This window comes from Melanotaenia boesemani, chromosome 11, assembly GCF_017639745.1.
Source record: "Melanotaenia boesemani isolate fMelBoe1 chromosome 11, fMelBoe1.pri, whole genome shotgun sequence".
Lineage (NCBI taxonomy): Eukaryota > Metazoa > Chordata > Actinopteri > Atheriniformes > Melanotaeniidae > Melanotaenia > Melanotaenia boesemani.
The window spans coordinates 32,247,902-32,270,219 of NC_055692.1; the positions used below are offsets into that span (position 1 = coordinate 32,247,902).

The 22,318-nt window shown below is 39.5% G+C and overlaps 2 protein-coding genes across 3 annotated transcripts; both read left to right on the forward strand.

Moving 5' to 3' along the window:
* The first annotated feature begins 420 nt into the window (after positions 1 to 420).
* Positions 421 to 4,964, forward strand: imp4 (IMP U3 small nucleolar ribonucleoprotein 4). Its single transcript, XM_041999642.1, has 9 exons — positions 421 to 520; positions 1,269 to 1,377; positions 1,459 to 1,542; positions 1,623 to 1,732; positions 2,338 to 2,470; positions 2,704 to 2,858; positions 2,943 to 3,037; positions 3,131 to 3,204; positions 4,631 to 4,964. The coding sequence occupies exons 1-9, from the start codon at positions 518 to 520 to the stop codon at positions 4,741 to 4,743; spliced, it is 876 nt and encodes a 291-aa protein (XP_041855576.1). The 5' UTR covers positions 421 to 517; the 3' UTR covers positions 4,744 to 4,964.
* A 298-nt stretch (positions 4,965 to 5,262) lies between these two features.
* On the forward strand, positions 5,263 to 19,506 carry araf (A-Raf proto-oncogene, serine/threonine kinase). Of its 2 annotated transcripts, none has more exons than XM_041999640.1 (16): positions 5,263 to 5,336; positions 6,670 to 6,880; positions 9,837 to 9,940; positions 10,925 to 11,027; positions 11,123 to 11,277; positions 12,297 to 12,395; positions 12,489 to 12,633; positions 12,722 to 12,746; positions 12,828 to 12,958; positions 13,085 to 13,287; positions 14,429 to 14,605; positions 14,969 to 15,015; positions 15,429 to 15,547; positions 17,241 to 17,372; positions 18,426 to 18,560; positions 18,706 to 19,506. In XM_041999640.1, the coding sequence occupies exons 2-16, from the start codon at positions 6,770 to 6,772 to the stop codon at positions 18,844 to 18,846; spliced, it is 1,827 nt and encodes a 608-aa protein (XP_041855574.1). In that variant the 5' UTR covers positions 5,263 to 5,336; positions 6,670 to 6,769; the 3' UTR covers positions 18,847 to 19,506. The 2 variants fall into 2 exon arrangements, with proteins under 2 accessions (XP_041855574.1, XP_041855573.1); XM_041999639.1 differs by lacking the exon at positions 5,263 to 5,336 and adding an exon at positions 5,937 to 6,019.
* Positions 19,507 to 22,318: the final 2,812 nt, after the last annotated feature.

Consider the following 22,318-nt stretch of genomic DNA (forward strand, 5'->3'; position numbering starts at 1 on the left):
TGATCAAGTAAAGGCTTGTTTAGCGCTTCTACCTTATCAAAATGGACTTTATTTCTCCACCCATGTATATGAATTAATATTTAAATCACAATTAAAATAATTTGTAGTCATAAGACATTTTAGCTATTGTTATGCATCTGCTTTTTTATTTTATTTTATTTTCCTGTTTAAATGTGCTTAAACGTACAGTGTGTAAGAATTACTGACATCTAGTGGTAAACAGATCTATCTATCTATCTATCTATCTATCTATCTATCTATCTATCTATCTATCTATCTATCTATCTATCTATCTATCTATCTATCTATCTATCTATCTATCTATCTATCTATCTATCTATCTATCTATCTGTTTATTTTGGCGGTGGACATCCTCCTCGTATTTCCGGTGGGCACACCGCACGTCACTTAGTATCGAACGCTCTCATTGGTGATTTTGTCAGCCAATAAGGAAAAGTCTTCTTTACAAGTGTTTCTGTCCACGTGAGTTCTTCTTGTGCGTTAGCTACTAACAAAAATGGTAAGTGAGAAAAAAAAAGTATTTTACGGATGCCAAGTGTTTCAGCAGTTTGATATAAACGTTTTCTTTAGACAACAAGAAATTTAGCTGTTTAGCGTAGCTAGAGATTGTTCTGCTCTGTTTCAGCATCGTGAACTAGCATAAATAACACTAACAGAGCTAATATCTGCTTTTTAAAACATTTAATCAACCGGACAAGTTTAATAAACTTTTTTATAAACTTGCTGATGATTTATATGCATGTTTAGTTAACATAAAGATATATTTGAACTATGTATTAAATAGTCGATATGTATTTCCTCCACGATTTAGAAATTATTAATTTTCAAAAGAAAGAAGGACGAGTCATTCAGTTTCTGTCGTACGTCTTGTCCTTTGTCCGAGGGTGATTACTGATAAGATCATCCACGAATGCTCCAGATGCTGAATGTCGGCATCACTTTGGTGAACAGCTGAGAAACAGTTGTTTAAGTTGGACAAATTCATTAAATACTACAACATAAAAAGCTGTGGATTATGCCACATTTAGATAGTCAGAAGACAGTTGAAACCTTGGTAGGTGTCAGCTGTGGGACAGCTCCTACATATTCATTACCTTGAAAAAACAAGTGAATCTATTGCAATAATGCAAGCAAGCTTAAATGATTTTATTTTCATAAGGGAAGCCCCGATGTGAAGTGTTCATATTTTAGGTGCTTTTATGATTTACATTATTAATACTAATACATTATTTGTAATGTTTTTGTAGCTTCGTCGAGAGGTGAGACTGAGACGGGAGTACCTGTACAGGAAGGCACAAGAGGACAGGCTCCGAACAATAGAAGAGAAAAAACAGAAGCTGAAGGGTGCACTTGAGGGTAAGAAGATAAATATTTGGCACTGTAAACGGTCCTCATACAAATCTTGCTCTAACACAGTCAGATTTTTCTTGACTGCAGAAAATCGTCTCCTTCCAACTGAGGTGCGCAAAGACGCCCTGCAGCTACAGAAACTACTGGAGTATGATGATGAAGGGGCAGAAGGTAAGTGTGTGTTACTCCCCACTAACAGCAATCAGTGTTCATCTCATTTCAGCTAACCTTCAAACGTTTTATTCATCTAGGTGTCAGCTCTCACGTGGATGACGAGTATAAGTGGGCAGGAGTGGAAGATCCTAAAGTTATGGTCACTACGTCCAGAGACCCGAGCTCCAGACTCAAAATGTTTGCCAAGGTGTGTCCAGTTAGAGGTTCAGGTTTGAGGCTGATAAGATGAGCTGAAAGAAAATGATGTTGGCTAGATATAAACAAGCTGTGTGACGGTTCTCAGATCACTTGAACCTCATTGTTTAATTGTCTCTGAGTGCAGTGGAGAAACTTGAGCTGCTGGCATCTCTCCCTCCTCATCCCCATTTTAAAATGCTGAGATAAAAGTCTTGTGGTTACACATGTACAGTAGCCGATGAATGTGAACCACTTGACGCCCAGTGTCAAAAATTTGCTCTACTGGTCTTCTTTTTTTTTTTTTCATGTAATTATTTTATTTATTTATTTTCCATTATTTATGTGTTTATTTTGCTATTGTTTTTTTTTTTATTTGTTTGTATGTATTTCAGCTAATTCAGCGTCTTTATTACAGACTCAGTCAAAAATTAAAAGATAAAACTATATTATTTCTTGTTGCTAATTTCCTTTTTATCTAATTGTTTTTTATTTCAAGTTCAAGAGATATTTGGAAGATAAAGACTCAGAAAGCTTTTTTTGCACTGCATGAAAAACAGCTGGAAATGATGAAAAAGAGCGGAGAATAATGCCATATATTAACACATCATCTTCCAGGAGGTAAAGCTGATGTTTCCTGGAGCCCAACGCATGAACAGAGGAAACCATGAGATCGCTGCGCTGGTCCGAGCCTGCAAAGCCAACAACGTAACAGACCTCGTCATTGTGCACGAAACAAGAGGACAGCCGGGTATGCTGGCTCACAGCAACCTTAATGCTGTTTATTTTTTCATATTTATAGTGTTTGACCAATATTTGTAGCCTTGGCCGTTCAGACCTTCAAGATATAATTATATGATGATGTTCTGTGTTTACTTTTTGCAAGACTAATAGTGTGATTGTGGGCAGATGTAACCTGCAGTGCTGAAAGACTTCACTTAAAGATTTGAATGATTTTTACTCGATCGTCTTGTATGTTTTCAGATGGCCTGGTGGTGTGCCACTTGCCATTTGGACCCACGGCTTATTTCACACTTTACAACGTGGTAATGAGGCATGATGTTCCCGACATAGGCACCATGTCTGAGGCATACCCCCACCTCATTTTTCACAACTTCTCCTCGCGGCTCGGAAAGAGGGTGAGCGAACAATTGGACGCATGCCTGAGATATTCTCTTTCACCACTTGTTTGAACATACAGCTAATTAATTCTGCTTGCACAGGTATCGAATATCCTCAAGTATCTTTTTCCAGTGCCAAAGGAAGACAGTAAGCGTGTAATCACATTTGCTAACCAAGAGGACTTCATCTCTTTCAGGTTTGTGCAAAAGTACCTTCTTAGTGAAAATGGGCTTTCTTTTTGTAAATAAGTACACAGATCAATCTTTTCTTCTATTTTTCTATTAAAAAGACACCACACCTACAAGAAAACGGATCACAAGAACATAGAGCTGACAGAAGTAGGACCCAGGTTTGAAATGAAATGTAAGTACAGATGTTTTTGGATATCTTTGTTATCCAGCTGAACCAGTCCCAACAATCAAGGTCACACTTAACCACAGTCAATTTAGGGTTTCCAACTCTGTCTGTTAACATGAAACCACAAATTCCTCAGAAAAATGAGTCCAATCTAACTATGAGAAGAGAAGATGGCCAAACATGACCTGTGTAACCTGCTCCTGAACAGGTTGCAGCTGAAATTAACATGACACGGAGCCCCTGTGAGAAGCAAACCACCTACAGTGAATTTGTGAAGCCACATATTACACATCGCTGCTGTACAGCTGTGTGGAGTTGATACATATAAAACTATTTATTTCTAAACATATTTAATTATCTAAACAAATAAAATTATCAATACAAACATGAATCTCCGACATTCAAGTGAAGAGGAGTCGAAGAAGAAAGGTCTTCCACTTTCTGCCTCTGTCACACAAACGAATTACACCAACAGAAATGAAAATTGAACTGGAATCAGCTACAGGTCAACATGCTGCTGATTTTCACCAGAAACGTCATATTTCACCACACATTTACTGTCTACACATCACCACAGAGAAAAACAGCAAAACAAATGAAACCCTTCTGTTATATTTTCTTATCATAGCGGCTTTGATCATTTCTAAACACAGTATTTGATCCAGATTGTTCCATAAACTGACTCCACACACAGACACATCAGTTCTGAGTCTGGTTTTAAATATCTCACACCCTTTCTAAATTATAATGATTTCTTTTCCAGTCAGTTCTGGATAAAACCTTTCATTTGAGCTTAAAGCTTTACCTGCAGAACACTTTCACCAACTAGATAATTTAATTTTAATAACTTTGCAAATAATGGACTTGATGGATCTCTATATCTGCCGACTCTTTTAGCTCTTTTTATTTTTTTAATGAAAACCAGATTAACGTATGTTTTACATGTAGGTCCTCCTATTTCAGCAATCCTTAACTTTATGTAGCATAACAATTGTTTTAACTAATTTAATTTTTATGTCATTAAAATGTGACTTCCATCAATAACACCTAAAACCTTCATTTATCTTACTCTTCTATATCCAATGAATTTTCTGTTTGCATTTCTATTACTAAATGCCATGAAATACCGTGTGTTAATACCGTGTTTTATCCACATTTAGAGATAATTTATTTACATTAAACCACAGTTTGTTTTTTAGTTCCTTCCAGCCCTGTTCTTCTACATATTCTATATCAGGGATCCTCAGTCCAGGTCCTCGAGGGCCGGTGTCCTGCAGGTTTTGGAAGTTACCTGCACACACCTGATTCAAACTTGTGCTGAGCTTGATAATTGGAATGGAAAATGCCAAATTTTCCATTTGTTAAACTTCTCTGTTCTATGCTGCTTCTACTTGTTGTGTAAAATCTTTCAATGTGTTTTTCTTCTGTTTAGTGTACATGATCAAACTGGGCACCTTGGAGAATGAGAGCACTGCAGATGTTGAATGGCGTCATCATGCATACACTCACACATCGAAGAAAAGGAGGTTTCTCAGTGTTCAATAGAGAGAAGATGAAGCATAACCAAACAAGTGTTTATGTTGTAATGTGTTTACTACATGTTAGAGGATTTAAAAAAAAACATTTAAAGATGTGTGAAGATCTTTACAGTAAATGGAGAATTAAACTCCATGGTGAGTGACAGTTGATTTGCTGTTGGTGAGATCATTATTCTGCTGTATATATGGTTATGTTGTTTTGTAATAAACTGGTTTTTATAGACTTGATTTTGTTTGGGGTTGTTATTTGGCCAACAGTGCGACAATAATAAAGATCATACTTTCTAAAAAATCATTTTATATTATAAATTTATATATTATTTATATAATAAAAAGTATTTTTATTTTATTTTAGTTATCTGTATCAGCGTAAACTGAAGTAGTGCACACAAACTGTAATATGTTTTAATAGTAATTTATTTATATGAGAAGTGCGCTCGCTGCCCCCACCTCTTACATACCAATGTTGTATGGCCAATCAGTGTGCGTCGTTGGAGAATCAGCCAATCAGCGCGGAGTATTATGGAGGTTTTCCGCTTTCCCCCAAGTTCTTGACAGATCCGACTTTACAGACAGAGAATTTCAAGATGGCTGCTACAGGTAAGAGTTTAGCCATTACACCCAAACTGCTTTCAAAAGATAAATATGTAAGTATGTGTCGGTGTCATTGCGACAAATAAAGAGCGCCTTCTGGTTTGTGCTGTTTTATGCGTGTCAGTTGGATAAGTCGCTGTTACGATGAGAAGACACCAGCAGTAGCCAACAAACTGACGCGGCGGTAACCCCCCTCAGGTTGGCTAACATTAGCTGGCTATGACTAGCATCAAAGCATTTCACCGTAAAGTAAGCTAGTCACTGAGGTAGCAGGATAATCTCCTCTCTCACTCAAGCCAGCACTTTGCCAGCTAGCTTGCAAGTCGAACTGAGAGAAATTTACCAAACCTCTGTTAACTTTCTACTTTAAGCATTATGTTGGCCTTATGTGACTTGTTATTTACATACTTTAAAACCCCTTTTAAAGTAGTTGGCTAGTTAGCTAAAGTCGGTAAAGTGGCGCCCCGAAGGAGAAACATGGCCTCCCAAAACTCGAAATGTCATATTGCATAGCAGGCAAATCCTATGCTAAGTAAACGGGCTAACGACGGCTAGCATTAGCATCATGGAAGTAGATGGCAAGTTTGCTGGGTTGCAGCTTTGACTGCCTACGCTTCAGTTCAGCCTCAGTTAATAGTTTTGGCCCGGTTTGCATATATTTTCGGGTAAACGAGTATTCCTGCTGTAAGGTAAAGTACTTATACACGATTTTAAATCTTTCTTGAGCACTGCTAAATTACGCAAATATAAGCTAAACGTTAACAGCCGGTGTGTGTGCGCCCCTCTGATTTGCATATTCACCATATCCTCATAAATACATTTTCCTTATCAGGGATAAAGATTTTACAGACTGACTATGACACAATGCATATTAGTTCACTTGGTTTATCGAGCATGATTGGATGAAACAGTTACTACTTTCGTGTTATAAAAGTGTTTCCTCCCTATTTTCGGTCCGTTTTAGTTGGGCTCTTGTCCAAACTGTATTATTGTTACGTGTAATTTGGCAATTAATGCTCATCTTTTTGTTTTTCTAGCCATGTCTCTTAATTGGTCAATTTACAATACAATTGAACTTGCTCTCTTTATTGAATTGCGTTTGCCAGTCATTTATAAAAGTTATACAACTGTTCATGTAGTTATTTGTTTATAAATTAGTTTTATTCCTTTGTGTTGTTCTGCTGTTGCAGCTGTGTTTTTAATTTTCATCAAGTCCGGTATCATTGTTGCTTGGAGCAGGCTTTGTGCATTATGCTACAGTTGATTATGGTTATTTACTCAGATATGTAAACCTCTGTAGGTTTATGTTCTAAACCACATTATTTTTGTGTCGCTGCAGGTTCTAAGTAAAGGGCTTCTGTGGACCCACAGTGCATGAAGCTCTGCTGAGGTTTTGGTCTAAGTGCTGTGTCCCCTTCCAGCTCCTCTGGCCTCTCATCATGTCCTCCACCTCCTCCTCATACTCCTCCTCAGGGGAGATTAGTCCAGAGGATGTACCCCGAGGTGGGGGTACCATCCGAGTCTACCTCCCCAATAAACAGAGGACAGTGGTAAGATGACTGGCTCTTTACTTCTTGTGGTTAGCTATATAAGAAACAAGACTTTAAACTGAATAAATGAAAAAGCATGAATATGTTGAATATTGTAAAGGGTGGCGGTTCAGTTACTATCTCTGTGAAAAATTTATGTGGGCACTGTTTGTTGAAAGTGAAATGACTCACACATAATTTGACATCTTTTACAAAATTTCAGTGAGTAAACCAGTGAACAGTTGGCATGAGATGACACAGATGGTGCCTGCTGACATCCTCTGTTTATTTGACTCGCAGTTCATATCAGACATCAGTGTCCTGTTTCAACACTCTAGAAAATTGTTGTTAGATTGTCCTGTCACTTGGTCGTCATGCTACCCAGTGTGGACGATTTATGTTATCCCAAAGCGTTTATTTACAGAACACCTATACAGTCCAGCAATACAGGCATACAGTACCCTCCGAAATTATAAATACTCCATAACATTTCCAGGGTTTGCAGCACAGTTTTTAAAAAATAAGTTTAATTGGCATTGCTGTGGCAAGCCATGCTTAAACACCAGTTGCAGGCCGTATCGTCCAGCCTTAGACTGAATTGAAGTGTGCTCTTTAAGGAGGTTTTTACTCTTTGACATCTGTTTTAGAAGAAGGAACCAGGGGATACGACACGTTTTTAAATGTTATGATGAAAACCAGGTTTTTGTAATATAATAGTTTCATATGTTGAACTTCCGTACAGACTTAATAAATCAATAATAACCTTAAAATTGGTACTGCTAAATTGTGTAGTTATTCATGAACTCTGCAGCAGGTAACCTTCCCATTACAGTGTTAAAATGGCACTTGATAATTACTACATAATTTAAACATCATATGACAGCTGCACGTGGTGAAGTCATGACGTGATTCAAAACGCCATCATGGACTAATTTTCCATAAATGACTGAAATGTCGTCATAAAAAAGAAAACACTGAAAAAAGTAAGTGCAGTCGCTGTAAATTTCCTTAAAGTTCAGATCTCAGATAACGTGCTGTCAATAAAACCTACAAATAACACTGGGTCAAGTTTAAGCTGTTATGACTCAGAAATCACCTCAGTGACGGTGGTTCAGCTGTGCACGTTCCGCGATGTACACCACATCCTCGGCTTAACGTCGCAGCAGGAAAAATACTTTGGCTGCTCCAGCTGGATGGAGCGTGTCCGTCTTCACGTGAAAAACCTGATATTTGTGTCTGATTTTCAGCTGGTTGACTCGTTTTCTGACGCGCACTCTGTCCGGCGCTGGCAGACGTGTGTTCAGCTGTGTGTACATGCACGTGTCTGTGTGTGCGGTCGCATCAGAGCGAAACTCTGGGGGCGCGACACAGAGCAGCTATGACCTACTGTCATGTAGATAACATCACTGTTTTGTTTTTAATAAAATAAAGTATAAACCTGTTTTAGAGGAAATGGAACCTGAAATTACTTCTGCTGTGACTTGGTGCTGAATGGTACCCCTTGTATGCGGCGCGGTGGGTCTCGTACACAGGGCAGGGCGCACCACCAATACAATGGTAGGAAAAACACTGGGTTGCATGTTTGCTAAACGGTGTTATGGATAAACATTGAACTTTAGTTAATTTAGTTGGGTTCATGATTGTCTTCAGATGGGTCAAAGCACAATTCCTCAGCATACAACCTCCACTGATAGAGATTAGATGGTACTTATGTTAGTCCAACCAAAACGGGACCTATTACAGTGTATGTCAACATGTCAGTCCGAGTGAAATAAGAGAATAAAGCACCCAGTTAATGTGATTAGGGGTCTAGTGACTATTACATACGCACTCAATTAAACCCAAATGGACCAAAGAACTGAACAGGTTTCAAAGTTCTATAGTTATTTCTCTTATGCATGTTAGTTAATACAGCTGAATTCTCAACAAATCTGCTCTTATTCTCAAGTTTTTATGTTGGTTTTTGTCAAACAGCTATTTTTTTGTCAGACAGAAAGTAGTTTATTAAGATTTTGTGTAGTTCACAATTGTGTAAAATAGTCACTCTACTGTAATAAAATCCAGATATTTGTTACCGCAGCTTCATGTGGTAAAAATCACCATGTCCTGAATTTCACTCTACTTATTTATACAATGAACTCCAACTGAGAAAGTTAAAAGAAGAGAATGTCTTAATTTTTCCAGTCATACTTCTGTATGTATACTGGGACTGTGAAGGTGGGGGTGTTAATGGCCAGCTCCATTGTAACTGCAGACTGAAGCTCAGGGGAAGATCAGAGATGGTTTGAGTGTGGTTTGCTTCAGGCAAAAATTATCTTGAGCCATCTTGCTGTGTCATTCTATACCATCAGGAACTTGCTTGGTAGGTCTAAACTTTGTCCTGCCTCAAGATAATGACCTCAGGAACACCTCTAGTAGGTGCAAAAAAGACAGAAAAGGGCGGCGACTTGTGAGTCACATCATGGTCATCTCAGCTTCAGAGCTTGTTTGGTATGGGCTTGACCGTAGGCCAGAATCACCAGTGATTGAAGAGCAGTGGACATTTTCCCTCAGAATTGGAGTTGGTGGCAGTAAAATGTACTTAAGCCAAAGCTGCAAAACATGAAGGTTTTTGAAGGTACTTGTACTTTTGAAAGACTACAAAGGACACTTAAGTTTGTTTGTTTTCTGACTGTTGCATGCACCAAATTTGTTCTGTATTATCATGCAAGAAATGCACACGTGTTGTAATGTTGCCAAGGAACCGGCGGCTGTAGCTGACAGACGTCCCACGCTGTCGTCTGTAAGAGCTTTGTTGTGGTCAGAACAGGAATGCAGCATTATTATTTGGGTTAAAAAGGATCAGTATACTGGGCTGAAGTGCCACTCTGTTTGAGGACTGTTCTCAACATGGATCATATGTAGCGTCAACATTAACTTAAAGTGTTATTTTTTTTCTTACTATGCCTCATGTTCAATAATGGGTTTCTTTTGGCAGGTGAATGTCCGCCAAGGACAGACTGTGTACGAGATTCTAGATAAAGCACTCAAAGTGAGAGGCCTGAGCCAAGACTGCTGTGCTGTGTTTCGCCTCCTCGGAGGGTAAATCTCACTGTTGTCTACTGTTTTCCCTCCCACATCAGAAAGGGATAATAGATTGCATTCCTCATTGTCCACAGACCCAGAAGCCACAGCAAATATCGTTGCATGTCTGTGTACACACACCCACAAATACACACTTTTATTTAGCATACATCATTTATTAGAACAGTTATTATTGTTTTTCTCAATTTCAAACAAATGAAACTGTTTTTAGTTTATAGCAGCAGAAATGAAGTGATGACACAAATATCTAACAGAAGTAACGTGTTTTTAGGATTCCAGGATCATGTCCTGTTTTATTTTCCCTCAGCAGTTTGCCTGAACGAGTAATGTCTTTTTTATGCTTAACTTTAATCAGCTGGATTTTTTTTGCTGATAATGTTTAATTTTAGCTAATAAATCAAACTACAGCGAAGTCCCAGCATAATGTTTGTTCACTCAGTTTCTTTTTCTTTTATGAAAGAATTCACAAGCATCAAGTAACAACAAATAAAGTCAGAATAGATCAGCATTAATTCACTTATGTTTGATTTTTATATGTTAATAACTCCAGGAAAAAATTATTTTTCCTCCTTATTTTAGAAAATCTGACGTGCAGATTTATAACATTTTAAGAAACTGAAGGCAACAAAGGATGGAGATGTTTAACTTTCATCTCTATAAACTTAATTTTCATTTAGAGGTTGTTGCTGCAATTCTGCATCATTCATGTTTGTTCTTTTATCTATAATTAAAATGCTTTAGATTATCAGGAAACTTCCGGTTTAATTCACTGTATTGTAGATACAATTAAAACACGTAAGCATATAGTTTATATATTTTATATGTTTTAGTGGTATAATCACCAGTAATGCTAAGTGGAACCATTTTATTGAGAGAACTGCACACAGGTTTTAATAATCACTACAAAATTAGATGCTTTTTTTTAAGTGGTAATGTCTTCAAACTGTCATTTGAGTTTTTCTTTGTCTTTACCAACTCCAGTCGTAAGAGACTAACAGACTGGGACACGGACATCACTCCTCTGGTCGGAGAGGAGCTTTTAGTCGAGATCCTGGATGATATTCCTCTCACCATGCACAACTTTGTAAGTAGCTGATATTTTCATTTTTAACATCTTTTATCATCAGTTTCTTTAACGTTGTTGTAGAAGTGAATTACATGACATCTTTATTTTTGCAGGTACGGAAGACTTTTTTCAAGCTGGCTTACTGTGATTTTTGCCATAAATTTCTTTTTAATGGCTTCAGATGTCAGACATGTGGCTACAAATTTCACCAACACTGCAGTAGCAAGGTTCCCACTGTGTGTCTTGACATGGATACCGTGAACAAACGGTGAGTAGTTACTGCAGAGAAGGTACAGAGGTTCTTCGTGAGATGACGGTCAGTTTATTATGGGGTGTTGCAAGTTCATTTCTAGTCAAACGGTGACTACAAGATTAAGCTTTCCACTCTATCTTGTTTAAAGAAAATTTTTTGAAAACTAATTATACGGCATATTTAATATCCAATTAAACGAAGATGAAGAAATATTTACTTATCTTTCCAGTGTGGAACTGATTTAAAAACCTGTCCCATTATGACATCTATATTATAGTGCTCTAAACAGAAAAACTAAGTCATGATGTTTGCACCCCCAAACTTTAAAGGTAGCTTCTTTTTTTTTTTAACTGATGTGGGTTGAGATTTTCCAAATAATATGTATGTTTTTATTATGATTTAAGCCTAATTTGTTCATTTAAGCATCAGTGTTTTTGTTCCAGCCAGCATCAGCTCTATTGAATTAACACGTACAGTACCAGTCAAAAGTTTGGACACACGTTCCCATTATTCCTAATGGAAAGTGTGTCCTCCTGTATATGCACCACAACCTGGGCTCAGCAGCGGACTCGGCCCTCCCTCCGCACCAGAACAATGTTTGTCTGAAAGCACTAACAGAACAGTGAAGTGAGCCGTCACGCTCACCTCGTTTTAGTTGTGCATATAGCTGCAGTGAGAAATGCTGCTCTCTTGGAGATGCAGGACACAACTTCAGCCCACAATCTCTCATTAAGAGACGACAACATCAGGGTAATTATTTCCACAGTGCATCCCGTACGACAAGGATCCAGATGGAAAGAGATCACAGATGTAGTTGTGTTGCATCTCTATGCAAGATATAAAGCCGTTTATACGATAGTAAACAAACAAATTTTGCACGCAAAAGCTTTAAGTTTAATATTGTTTTTAATAAGTTTAATATATTTTTTAAAAAGAAAGAATAAAATCGTCTTTGGTTTGGTCTTTGGTACTACCTACATCTAGATTTATGTGCCTGTATACATGTCTCATCCTCTTTTCTATGTTTTATCCAGATGTGACTCTAATTCCTGCACAGATGAATACCCACAGATACTCTTGCCAGAAAATTCCCCATCGCAGAGCAACTTAGCCTTAACACCAGAGCCTGCTGGGTAAACTCCCAAACTGAATACATTACATTCAGATAAAAAGGAGAGTATAGGCGATGTCTGCAAAAAACGTGACTCTTTTATTTCATCACTCAGAATGGACCTCCTGTCCCCGCCCTCGACCTTTCACTTCCCCGTCTCAGGTGGAGATGGCCAGTCTCTACAGAGGCATCGCTCCACCTCCACTCCCAATGTTCATATGGTCAGCACAGTGGACCCTAACAGTGCCGGCGTCATTGAGGTCAGTGTTGAACGAATCACAGTTGAGCAGTTTCTCATCCGTGGATGAATTTCCAAAGTTAACTGTGCTGTGTTGATCTTCTTTTTAGGAAGTAATGAAATTCAACACAATAGGTACGGAGGACCCAATTTTCAGAATATTGTGATTTTTATATGTTGTTATTACACTACATTTGACTTGTCTCCTTTCCACAGGTCCTGAGCCCTCACCCAAACCCTCCACCAGTCCACCCTCTTCTCTTGGCTCTCCTGGAAGGAGGCCTCCAAAGTCTCCCTCTGAACACAAGGAACGCAAACCCCCCTCATCTGATGACAAAAAAAAAGTGGTAGGTAATTTAAAATGTTCAGAGATAAGTGGTTGTCTTCAGGAAAATAGCATATATCAGTGGGTGAATATGAACTTTAACAAATGGGTTACAAGTAAAATTCAGTAAATAATCATGTTGTTTCAGCACCGAGGAGGCTACAGAGACTCGAGTTACTACTGGGAAGTCCACTCTAAAGAAGTCAACATCCAAAAGAGAATAGGCACTGGCTCCTTTGGAACGGTCTTCAAGGGCAAGTGGCATGGAGACGTGGCAATCAAGATCCTTAAAGTCAAAGAGCCCACCCCTGAGCAGTTACAGGCTTTCAAAAATGAAATGCAGGTCTTACGGTGAGCATCATATATCCACTTTCTTTCCAGACTTTGATTGATCAATAAGCAACATCATGTCACTTTGATCTAGCGTTCAGGTATTGGTTACAGCTTTAATCTCACTGCAGATTAAACTGGGCCCACACACAAAGATTATCAGGCTGTTTTTGTCCGGATTTTCCCCCTTCCCTACCAAGGACGTCCGATTATCTGAAGTCTTATAAGATTATCCTATAAAATTATCATTTGGTCTGAGGTGTGTTAAGTATTTGTCCTGACAATCAGTGACAACCGACAATTGATCCTGGGCCCTTGGCTCTGGCCGCCCTGGATGGCCGGTGCCTGGCGAGGCCAGTGGCTGCCGATCTTGGCCCGCCGGGGCTTGTGCGCCATGACCGCGTGGGCTCTGGCTGGGCCTTCCTCTGCCGCCCTCGGGGAGGGTCCGGGGTGGTCTTTGTGGTAGGGTGGCTTGGGTTGGTGCTACGGGATTGCTGCTGATCGCCCGGGTCTCTGGGCTGCCTTAGTCTCCGTAGAGCCGTGCACATTCATCACTGATCACTCCTCATTCTTCATCCTCTGCATGCTGACACAGTCACTGAGTCGTCCAGTGGGTTTATACACAAGCTATTTTAGTTTAGGTTTAGTTTTCTTTTTTGTGTGTGTCTCTTTGGTACTTTGGTTGTTGTTGTGATACATCTTGTTGTCTTAGTTATTTTTTATTAGGAACTCCTGGTGACTGTCACCTTGGTTTACCTGTAAAAGCTGTAGGAAATTCTCTGTTGTGTTTCTGTACAGGTGTAGCAGCTGGTTGTCTGGTGTTAGGTTGGATTGAAGTGTTGTTGCTTCTATCTACTGGATCTTTCTCTGCTTCCTTTTTTTCAACTTTTCTTTTTACTTCTCTCCATTACTATCCTTTTCTTTTTTCCTGTCCTCTCCGGTCAGGTCCAGCAAGATTAACTCCATAATCCCAAATAAATAAAGTTAAACACACACATGCCTGATTTTTTTTTTTTTTTTTTTTTTTTTTTTTTTTTTTTTTTTTTTTTTAAATCTTCACGTGTTAGGTCTCCATCTTTTCAGATTCAGAAAATCCTTATGTGTGTACCAGCCTTAAGGTAATTGAATATCTAACAATTTCACCCACTTTTGTTCTTTGCAGAAAAACCCGCCACGTCAACATCCTGCTGTTCATGGGCTACATGACTAAGCCCAACTTTGCCATCATCACACAGTGGTGTGAAGGCAGCAGCTTGTACCGCCATCTGCATGTCACAGAAACCAAGTTTGACACTATGCGTCGCATTGATGTGGCCAGACAGACAGCTCAGGGCATGGAGTAAGACCCGCTGCAAATTTCCATCTCAGCACGTCAACTTACTCAGTGTTACTTTGTTGAACCGTAATTTTCCACTGAACTTAAAAGACTCAGTAAGCATAGACGCTCACTTGGTTGTAACTTACTCTCTGAGATGCATTTTCTCTAAAGCTGCATATGTCTTTAATTAAAGCTCACTTTGAAAATTTAATTTAATGGTTTGACCAAGCATGAGGGTCTCTGTTGTAGTGATGAAAATATTATGGGCTGTAGGTTATCCAGCATCACAAATGGCAGAAAATGAGCAGCTGAAACAGAAAACTTTCCTAAGTTTGTCAAAATTAGACCATGTCAGTTCATTTATGTCTTGTTTTTCTCTTGCAGCTATCTTCATGCAAAGAACATAATTCACAGAGACCTGAAATCAAACAGTATCCTTTTCTTGGCTGCTTTAAACTTTTAGTTGCCAGTAAATAGAAGGCGGTGGATGCGTGCATGAGGGGAAAGTTAGCTTTGGTTTCTGAGCTCTGATATCTGCAGCTATAACAAACAACCACAGCATGTTCTGCAGCTACTAAAGACTAACCACAACAAGAGCTGATGATTTGCTTATAACGGACTCAGTCTAAACCCAGTAATGGTGAGACATGTTAGCTGTTTTTATGTGGAAACAGTTGAATATGAAATTAACCTGCTCACACTTCCATTTAAGCTTTTTTTTATTTTTAAGCTTCCACTCTGTCCCCGACACAACTTATAATTTCCACTTTGATTTTGTGGTAACTGATATGTGATTATGCACACCAGATGTGTGTACTGTCTTTTTCTTGAGCCCTCCTGCCAGATATTTTTCTTCATGAGGGCTGGACTGTGAAGATTGGTGACTTTGGCTTGGCCACAGTAAAGTCTCGATGGAGTGGCTCTCAACAAGTAGAACAGCCCAGTGGATCCATTCTCTGGATGGTAAGCTTCTCAGAGGCAGCCTGTTTCAAGCAACCCACCCTGTCACCAACAGGCTTACGGCATGTTTTTTCCCTTACTGTCTGAACTGTGTGATGTTAAAACAAAATATCCCCAATAGCTAAAGAAGAAGTATATGTATGTTTTAGTTTTAAATTCGAACTTTCTTTAAAATCTTTTAGTTGTTTCTCAACATTTATTTGTCCAGTGCTTTTGGTGGATAAAATCACAAAGTGCTTCATAATAAAATTCACAAAAACATAAAACCATACAAGGAACCATACATAAAATAACAAATGAAAGAAATTTTCTTTATTAAAAAGTATGTACACCAAGTTAACAATAGACCGGTTTAAGCAAGTGTGTCCTGAGCTGTCTACGCTATCAGCAGCCCTAACACTGGTGGGATGTGTTATTGGTAGTATCCAGAGTCTGGGGGCCATGGAAGTAACCACTAACAACCACTGTACTCAACTTTTAGTTATTTTTTTATTTTTGTACCGCCTGATTAAAAATAGTAAAACGTAGGACACTCGCTGTAAGGACACAGCATGTACAAAATGCAAGAGTGACTTTTGTGACTGTTTTGACCAGTTGTGCATCTAAGAATTTTTGTCACCTGTTGCATGAGGGGAGTGTTTGATATACAGGAAGAGATGGAGGAAAAAGGCTGGTCTCTCTACAGGCACCTGTACGACACAGGAAAGTGCGAACCCAATGACAGAAAACACAGGTGTAATCGCAGAATTTCACAATAAAAACTGGAATCAGTGCGAAAGTGTTGTATGTCATGACACATGCTCATATGTGGGTGTGATTTGTTATCTCGAGCATTTCACAGTGCCTGAGTCAAATGAGCCACGGCTGGATGAGAGCTGAATGAATTTTAATCTATGTGTAAGGTCACCTGCACTGACGTAGGTGAAGTCTCCCCCAGAAGTTCAGCGGTGGCTAAGAGGCCAACAGAAACATCAGTGTTGCCCAAAAAATGTAATAATTCAGTATTATGCAACTCTAGAAAAAAGGAAAAACCGCAAACAAACAAACACAAAATAGAAACAAAACAGGATTCTCGTGGCTGGTTGAGCAGCCGGTTCACATTCAGAGGCTACAGCTCCTCCCACATACATAGCATGTTTAGGAAAATTTCCTGTTAAACTGTTTATTTTATACCTCTTCCACATAATTAAACATTTTCCCTGGAAAGAATTAGATCACATAACAAAACACAAAATTCTGGGGGGAAAAAGGCAACGTGGAATATTGAAAATTAAATGGATTTCATCGGGACCCTGCTATTAAAAATGGTATATAAACATCAAGTCTAGATTAGAAATAAAAGAAGGTAAAACTAGTTTTTGTGTAGATGTACTACCTTTTAGACTCCTGGTGCTGCTCCTGTTGGAGCAGGACTGACTGCAGCCAAACCACCATCACTTATGCGTGAATGAATATGGCTGGTTTTGACTTTAATGCAGCGCGTGTCCATGTGACTTCACTGGTTTTAGTTACATAATTCCACTATCAAGAACTTGCATTCGGTTGGGATTATTTGCTTTTCTTTTCTCAGTTTGATGGTCTTTGAATATTTTTCTTTGCACCTAACAGACTTCTGTAATTTTTCATACCCGCTGTGAAAGCAGTGTTGTCATAGATGATAAACCAGCTGCTTTTGTTTTCTCCCTTTTTCCTGAAGGCTCCCGAGGTAATCCGGATGCAGGACAGCAACCCGTACACGTTCCAGTCTGATGTGTACGGTTATGGAGTGGTGCTGTTTGAGCTGATGTCAGGAACCCTGCCTTACTCCAATATCAACAACAGAGACCAGGTTTGATCTGCCTTTATTATACTTTATTAATCCTAACCTGGGAAATTCTTTCTCTGCATTTAACCCATCCTAGTGGCTCGGCAATGGGCTGCCAGATTTCAGTAGCTGGGGAGCAGTTGGGGGTGAGGGCCTTGCTCAAGGGTCCCACAGTGGTTTTTACCTTAGTTACTAGCTTGGGGACTTGAACCCAGGTTCTCCAAGCTCACCTCTGTAACCACTAGGCTACCACTTCCCCCTCACTCATTATTCTCTTTAACTTTCACACTTAAGTTCACTTGAACTGAAAAGGAAAATTAGAGGCGTGTAAATAGCACTGCTGTGTTGTAGCTGCTGGAAGGTGATTATACACAGGTGCAGTTGAACTTGAGGTACAGCAAATAACTTCGGAGTCACTGCAGACTGGACAGTTTGATGATGAAGTGAAATGGAAGATGATCACTCTGACACTCTGGAAAAAATGATAGAAATTCTGAATAAGATGGAGATTAAAAAGACACAGGCGGTGCTGAACCCGGGTTCCTCCAAAATGGCGACTCAATCGCACACTTCTTTGTGTGTCGACATCAAGATGTAGATGATAGACTTGTATCATGAACTTAAGCTTCTACTGATTTTAACTGAAATATAGTAGAAACGTGACTAACAGGAGAAACCAACAACATGATTTCAGATGGGGAAGAATTTTTTAAAAAGTGAGGGAAAAACTACAAGTGAGTGTTTCTCATCCATCCCACTCAGGACATTAATGTCTAATGTGTAATGATTGTTTTCTTTTAAAAAAAAAAAAAAAAAGAAGAAAGATTTTAAGAGGATAGATTAAATCATTTTTATTTATTTAGTTTAATCTGTTCTGACTCTTGTTCTGGGGGGTCCTGTTTGTGTAGTTTTGTTAAGTCCAGTACACACATTTAGTCATCTGTTATGTAAAAACCTTAAAGAAAGGATTATTAAAATTGGTCTGTTAAAAACGCTGAAGTTATTTTTTTTTTATTATTATTATTAATCTCTGTGTGAATAGCGTTGTGTGTGACCATCTTCTGTTTCCTTTCCCAGATAATCTTCATGGTTGGACGCGGTTACTTGTCACCTGACCTCGCAAAACTGTACAGTACCTCACCCAAGTCGATGAAAAGGCTCATCATTGACTGCCTGAAGTTCAAACGTGATGAGAGGCCCCTGTTTCCACAGGTATGCACGTTACCACCGTACCATAAGATGCTCCACAAACTAAGAACAGGAAACGGTATCATAAGTAAACAGTTGTATTAGTGGTTTGCGTTGCTATCCACCATGACGGTCTAACTGACAATTTCCCTACATTGTCCTTCATCAGATCCTGGTAGCCATTGAGCAGGTCCAAGACCTGCTGCCAAAAATCGAGCGAAGTCGCTCCGAGCCGTCGCTCCATCGGGCCGTCCACGCTGAGGACCTGAACCCTCTCCTGTTTCACACCACCAGGCTGATGCCCCTGTAAGCCTCCTGGCTGAGAGGCTGTCACCATGTCCAGACTGCAGCGGTCCTGTGCCTGAGAGGCCACAGCTGGCTGCCATTGCAGACAACCCCCAACTCACTCTTCACCTCTGCAGAGTCCTGGAGGTGCAACACTCAGTAACTGTAAAGATAATGGTAACACTCGGCTTAGACTGATGATGAAACCTTAATTTCCTTTTTAAAGTCACACAGACCTACCCACCGGGGGAAGAAGGGTCAACTGTATTTAGTACGTTTAAATATCTGTGAGCAGGTCAACTGAGAAGGTCCAACAAACAAGTTGACTTGTCTGTTAGATTCTTGTCAACTGGCTGGTAAATCAATTGTTTGGGGGAAAATATGAAAACTACTTGTTTTGCACATTTTTTACTTCAAATATTATGTTGCTCATTTTCACTAGTAAAGTCAGACAGGTGAGGAGCGCTGTAGCCAAAACAGCCATAAAGCTTAAAGGCTGCTGATTCAGACCACCTGATCAACCTGTTTCACGTAATGAAATGTAAACAGAAGCAAACACCTGAGACATGAAGCTAGTGATCTGAAAGCAAACAGAATCCCTGTTTATCATTACTCTTCTCTGGTTGGCATTTTCTCTCAATGTATAATTCAGTATTTCCTACTTTTGCAAACATGTCCACACCCCAATAAGAAACCGTCATGAGATGAGAGAAGCTTGAACTTTCGGAGTCAGAAACAGGCAACTGGACACTTTGGGCAATACAGACAGGTTTAGGTTTTAAAGAATTACCTTGTTGAAACCATTTTAGACCAAATCAAAACGATTTTTTCTTACAAAATATAAGAAACTTGCCTTATGAAGATGAATGTCCTCAGGCCAGAACTGAGCTCATCTTTGAAGTCTCCAAATAAATCTAGGGACCAAATTTCCAATGATGGTTCATTGATCTCATGTTGCTGGTTTTAGAGTTTAACTTTGGAAAATTGGGCACCTCACCCAATGGGGCATGAAAAACTGTCTGTAGATCCACTTTGAAAGGACTGAAGGGCATTTGGATCACTTCAGTCCTCTATAGTCTTAAAACTCAAGTTATTAGAAAAACTACATTCAATCAAGCTGATTTGAAGAGAAGATAAAATGTTTCCCAAAACAGTTTAGCTTGAATCCTTTTTAACTTTGCTTTGTTGCTCCAAGTGATGGGACCAATAGTTTCACTGTATGACAAGAAGCAACAAGAATGATGCTGATATTAAAATATACGATTTTAACTACATTGGTATTTCCTTCAAACTATCAGGCATTGAAGACCCAGTGGAACTTCAACAAACTTGGTAATATGACAGTTCATGGGTCTATCCTAAATAAGGGAGACACTTTTCAGGCTCACTAAAGTCTCGGCTTAAAAAAAACTCCCCAGAAACACCAGAATTTCTTGAAGCTTTTTATTCTGTTTCCTTCACTGGACAGTGAGAAGACATGTTGCTTTTTCTTTTTCTTTAATATTGTCTTTTATTCTCAGCAAACACCTGATGGGAGCTCAGCAAGGTGTGGTCTGAATATAGGCGGGTAGCTGAGTTGCTTCTTGGCATGTCAGGAGTTCTGCCTGGCGTTACAGGAGCGTCTCATAGTCTTAAAGGTTGAAACATTAAATAGCCTCCGATTGATTTTTCTCTCACATGTCCATGTTTTTATCCAAAAACTACTACTGCTGCTGATGGCTTGATTAATCAGCTGGACTGTGTGTAATTAAAAGTTTAGTACACTCCAAATAACGCAACGAGTCTGCCTTTCTAATCAAGCAAATCAGGGTGATGGTTAATGTTTTAGTGATTCCTCCTTCAAGGCAGGGCTCCTCTCTGTTATGCACAAAAAATGGAGGTAAAGAAAAAGAAAAGCTTAATGGTTCATGTGCAGAGGCTACCGTGTGTTACTGTAATGGAGTTCCCTGCTGACAGACTGAACGCTGGGATAGAAGGTGGGCTCTGTGGTGCAGATCTAGTCACTGATTTCTATTTATCTGTCCTAGCAAACCATGAAACACAATACTGTTGATTTCCTTCATAGACGATTTCCATTGTTCAGGATGGTATTAGAGCTGCTTCATCCTACAGTCTGCTTCTAATTGGTTGGTTAAAACAAGCTGCCTTCTTTAACTGTGGGCTCCAGCCGAGGGACGGTGGATCTGTGATGGTGACTGCTGCTCTCTTCTGGTTCTTGGGCCTCAGTGTTCAGGTAACATGGCTGTGCTCCTCAGATTGTTGGATAAATATCTGTGCCTTACATATGGGCATAGTCAATTATGGACCACTTGTGGGGCCACAGTATTCCTTGAAGGCTTCACCCACATCACTAGATCTTGGTTTCAGTAGAAACTGACATGCCCAGAGACATTTAGACTTTCAGAAACAAAAGCCATAGTTGTTGCATCGTGTAGATGTAATAAACGTGATTTATGGACTCTTTAGTTTCCCTTTCAACCAGCCAGTCAACAATCTGCTGCTTGTGTCATCAGCGGGGTCTTAAACTTCCTGTCAGGGGTCATTTAGTAGCTAAAAGTGCAATCTGGCATCCCTTTTTATAGTTGATCGTTTGAGAAATTTGTGTTGTACGTATCGTATCATCCTGTAGGTCCACTGACAGTGATGAGCAGCAGTTTTACGTTTAATCCTGGTGCCTCAGTTGCCTCATTAGGGTGGCATGTGTAGCTGCTGCTAGGTGTCCTCCTTTGCTGTTACTGGTTTGTCTAGTGAGTGGATGTGTGCACCCTCTGCAGGACCACGGCACAAAATGCAGACTGCACATTTTGGAGCATCTTTGTAGAAGTCTGCATCATTCCTACATTCAGCCTGACCTGCTACATGAATCTTCTGTGCTGCTGACAACTGCCTGGTGTTTTTCTGCTCCAGTCATGACCTGTGGATGTGATACCCACTGAAACTCCAGCTGTCACATGCAGACATGACTGTAGGCTAAAAGATTTTGTCTTAATGTACAGCTACCAAGTGTAGAAGGAGCAGCAAGTCTCTTGATACTGTTCAGGTTCTTTCAGAGGTCTGATGTTTCAGCTGGTGTTAGCTGCTCCGGCTGTGTGGTTGAACATCGGGCAGCGCAGAGCTTTATGCCTGTGTAACCTTGATATTTTAAAGTTGTGATTCTAGGGGCTGGGTACCCTAACTCTTCATACTCATTCCAGTTGTAGCCATGGATGTGGGTTGGGGCGGGGCATTGGTCTTGGCAGTGGGGGGTGTGGGTGAACCAGGGTTGGTTCTTATTTATTGATGTTTCTGTAGATGATGTGGTCTGCAACCGCGGCTCTATTTTAGGTGGATTAAGTGTTTACGTGGGAATTAGGGCTGGGCGATATGTCAAATTATTATTACGATATTTTCTATGATTGATCTTGATCTCTAGAGTTAATGCTGTTAGTCAAAAGTAATTAAATGACTCTTCTTGGTTTTGATGCTTTTTACTGGGACAATATCTGTCTAGATGATTA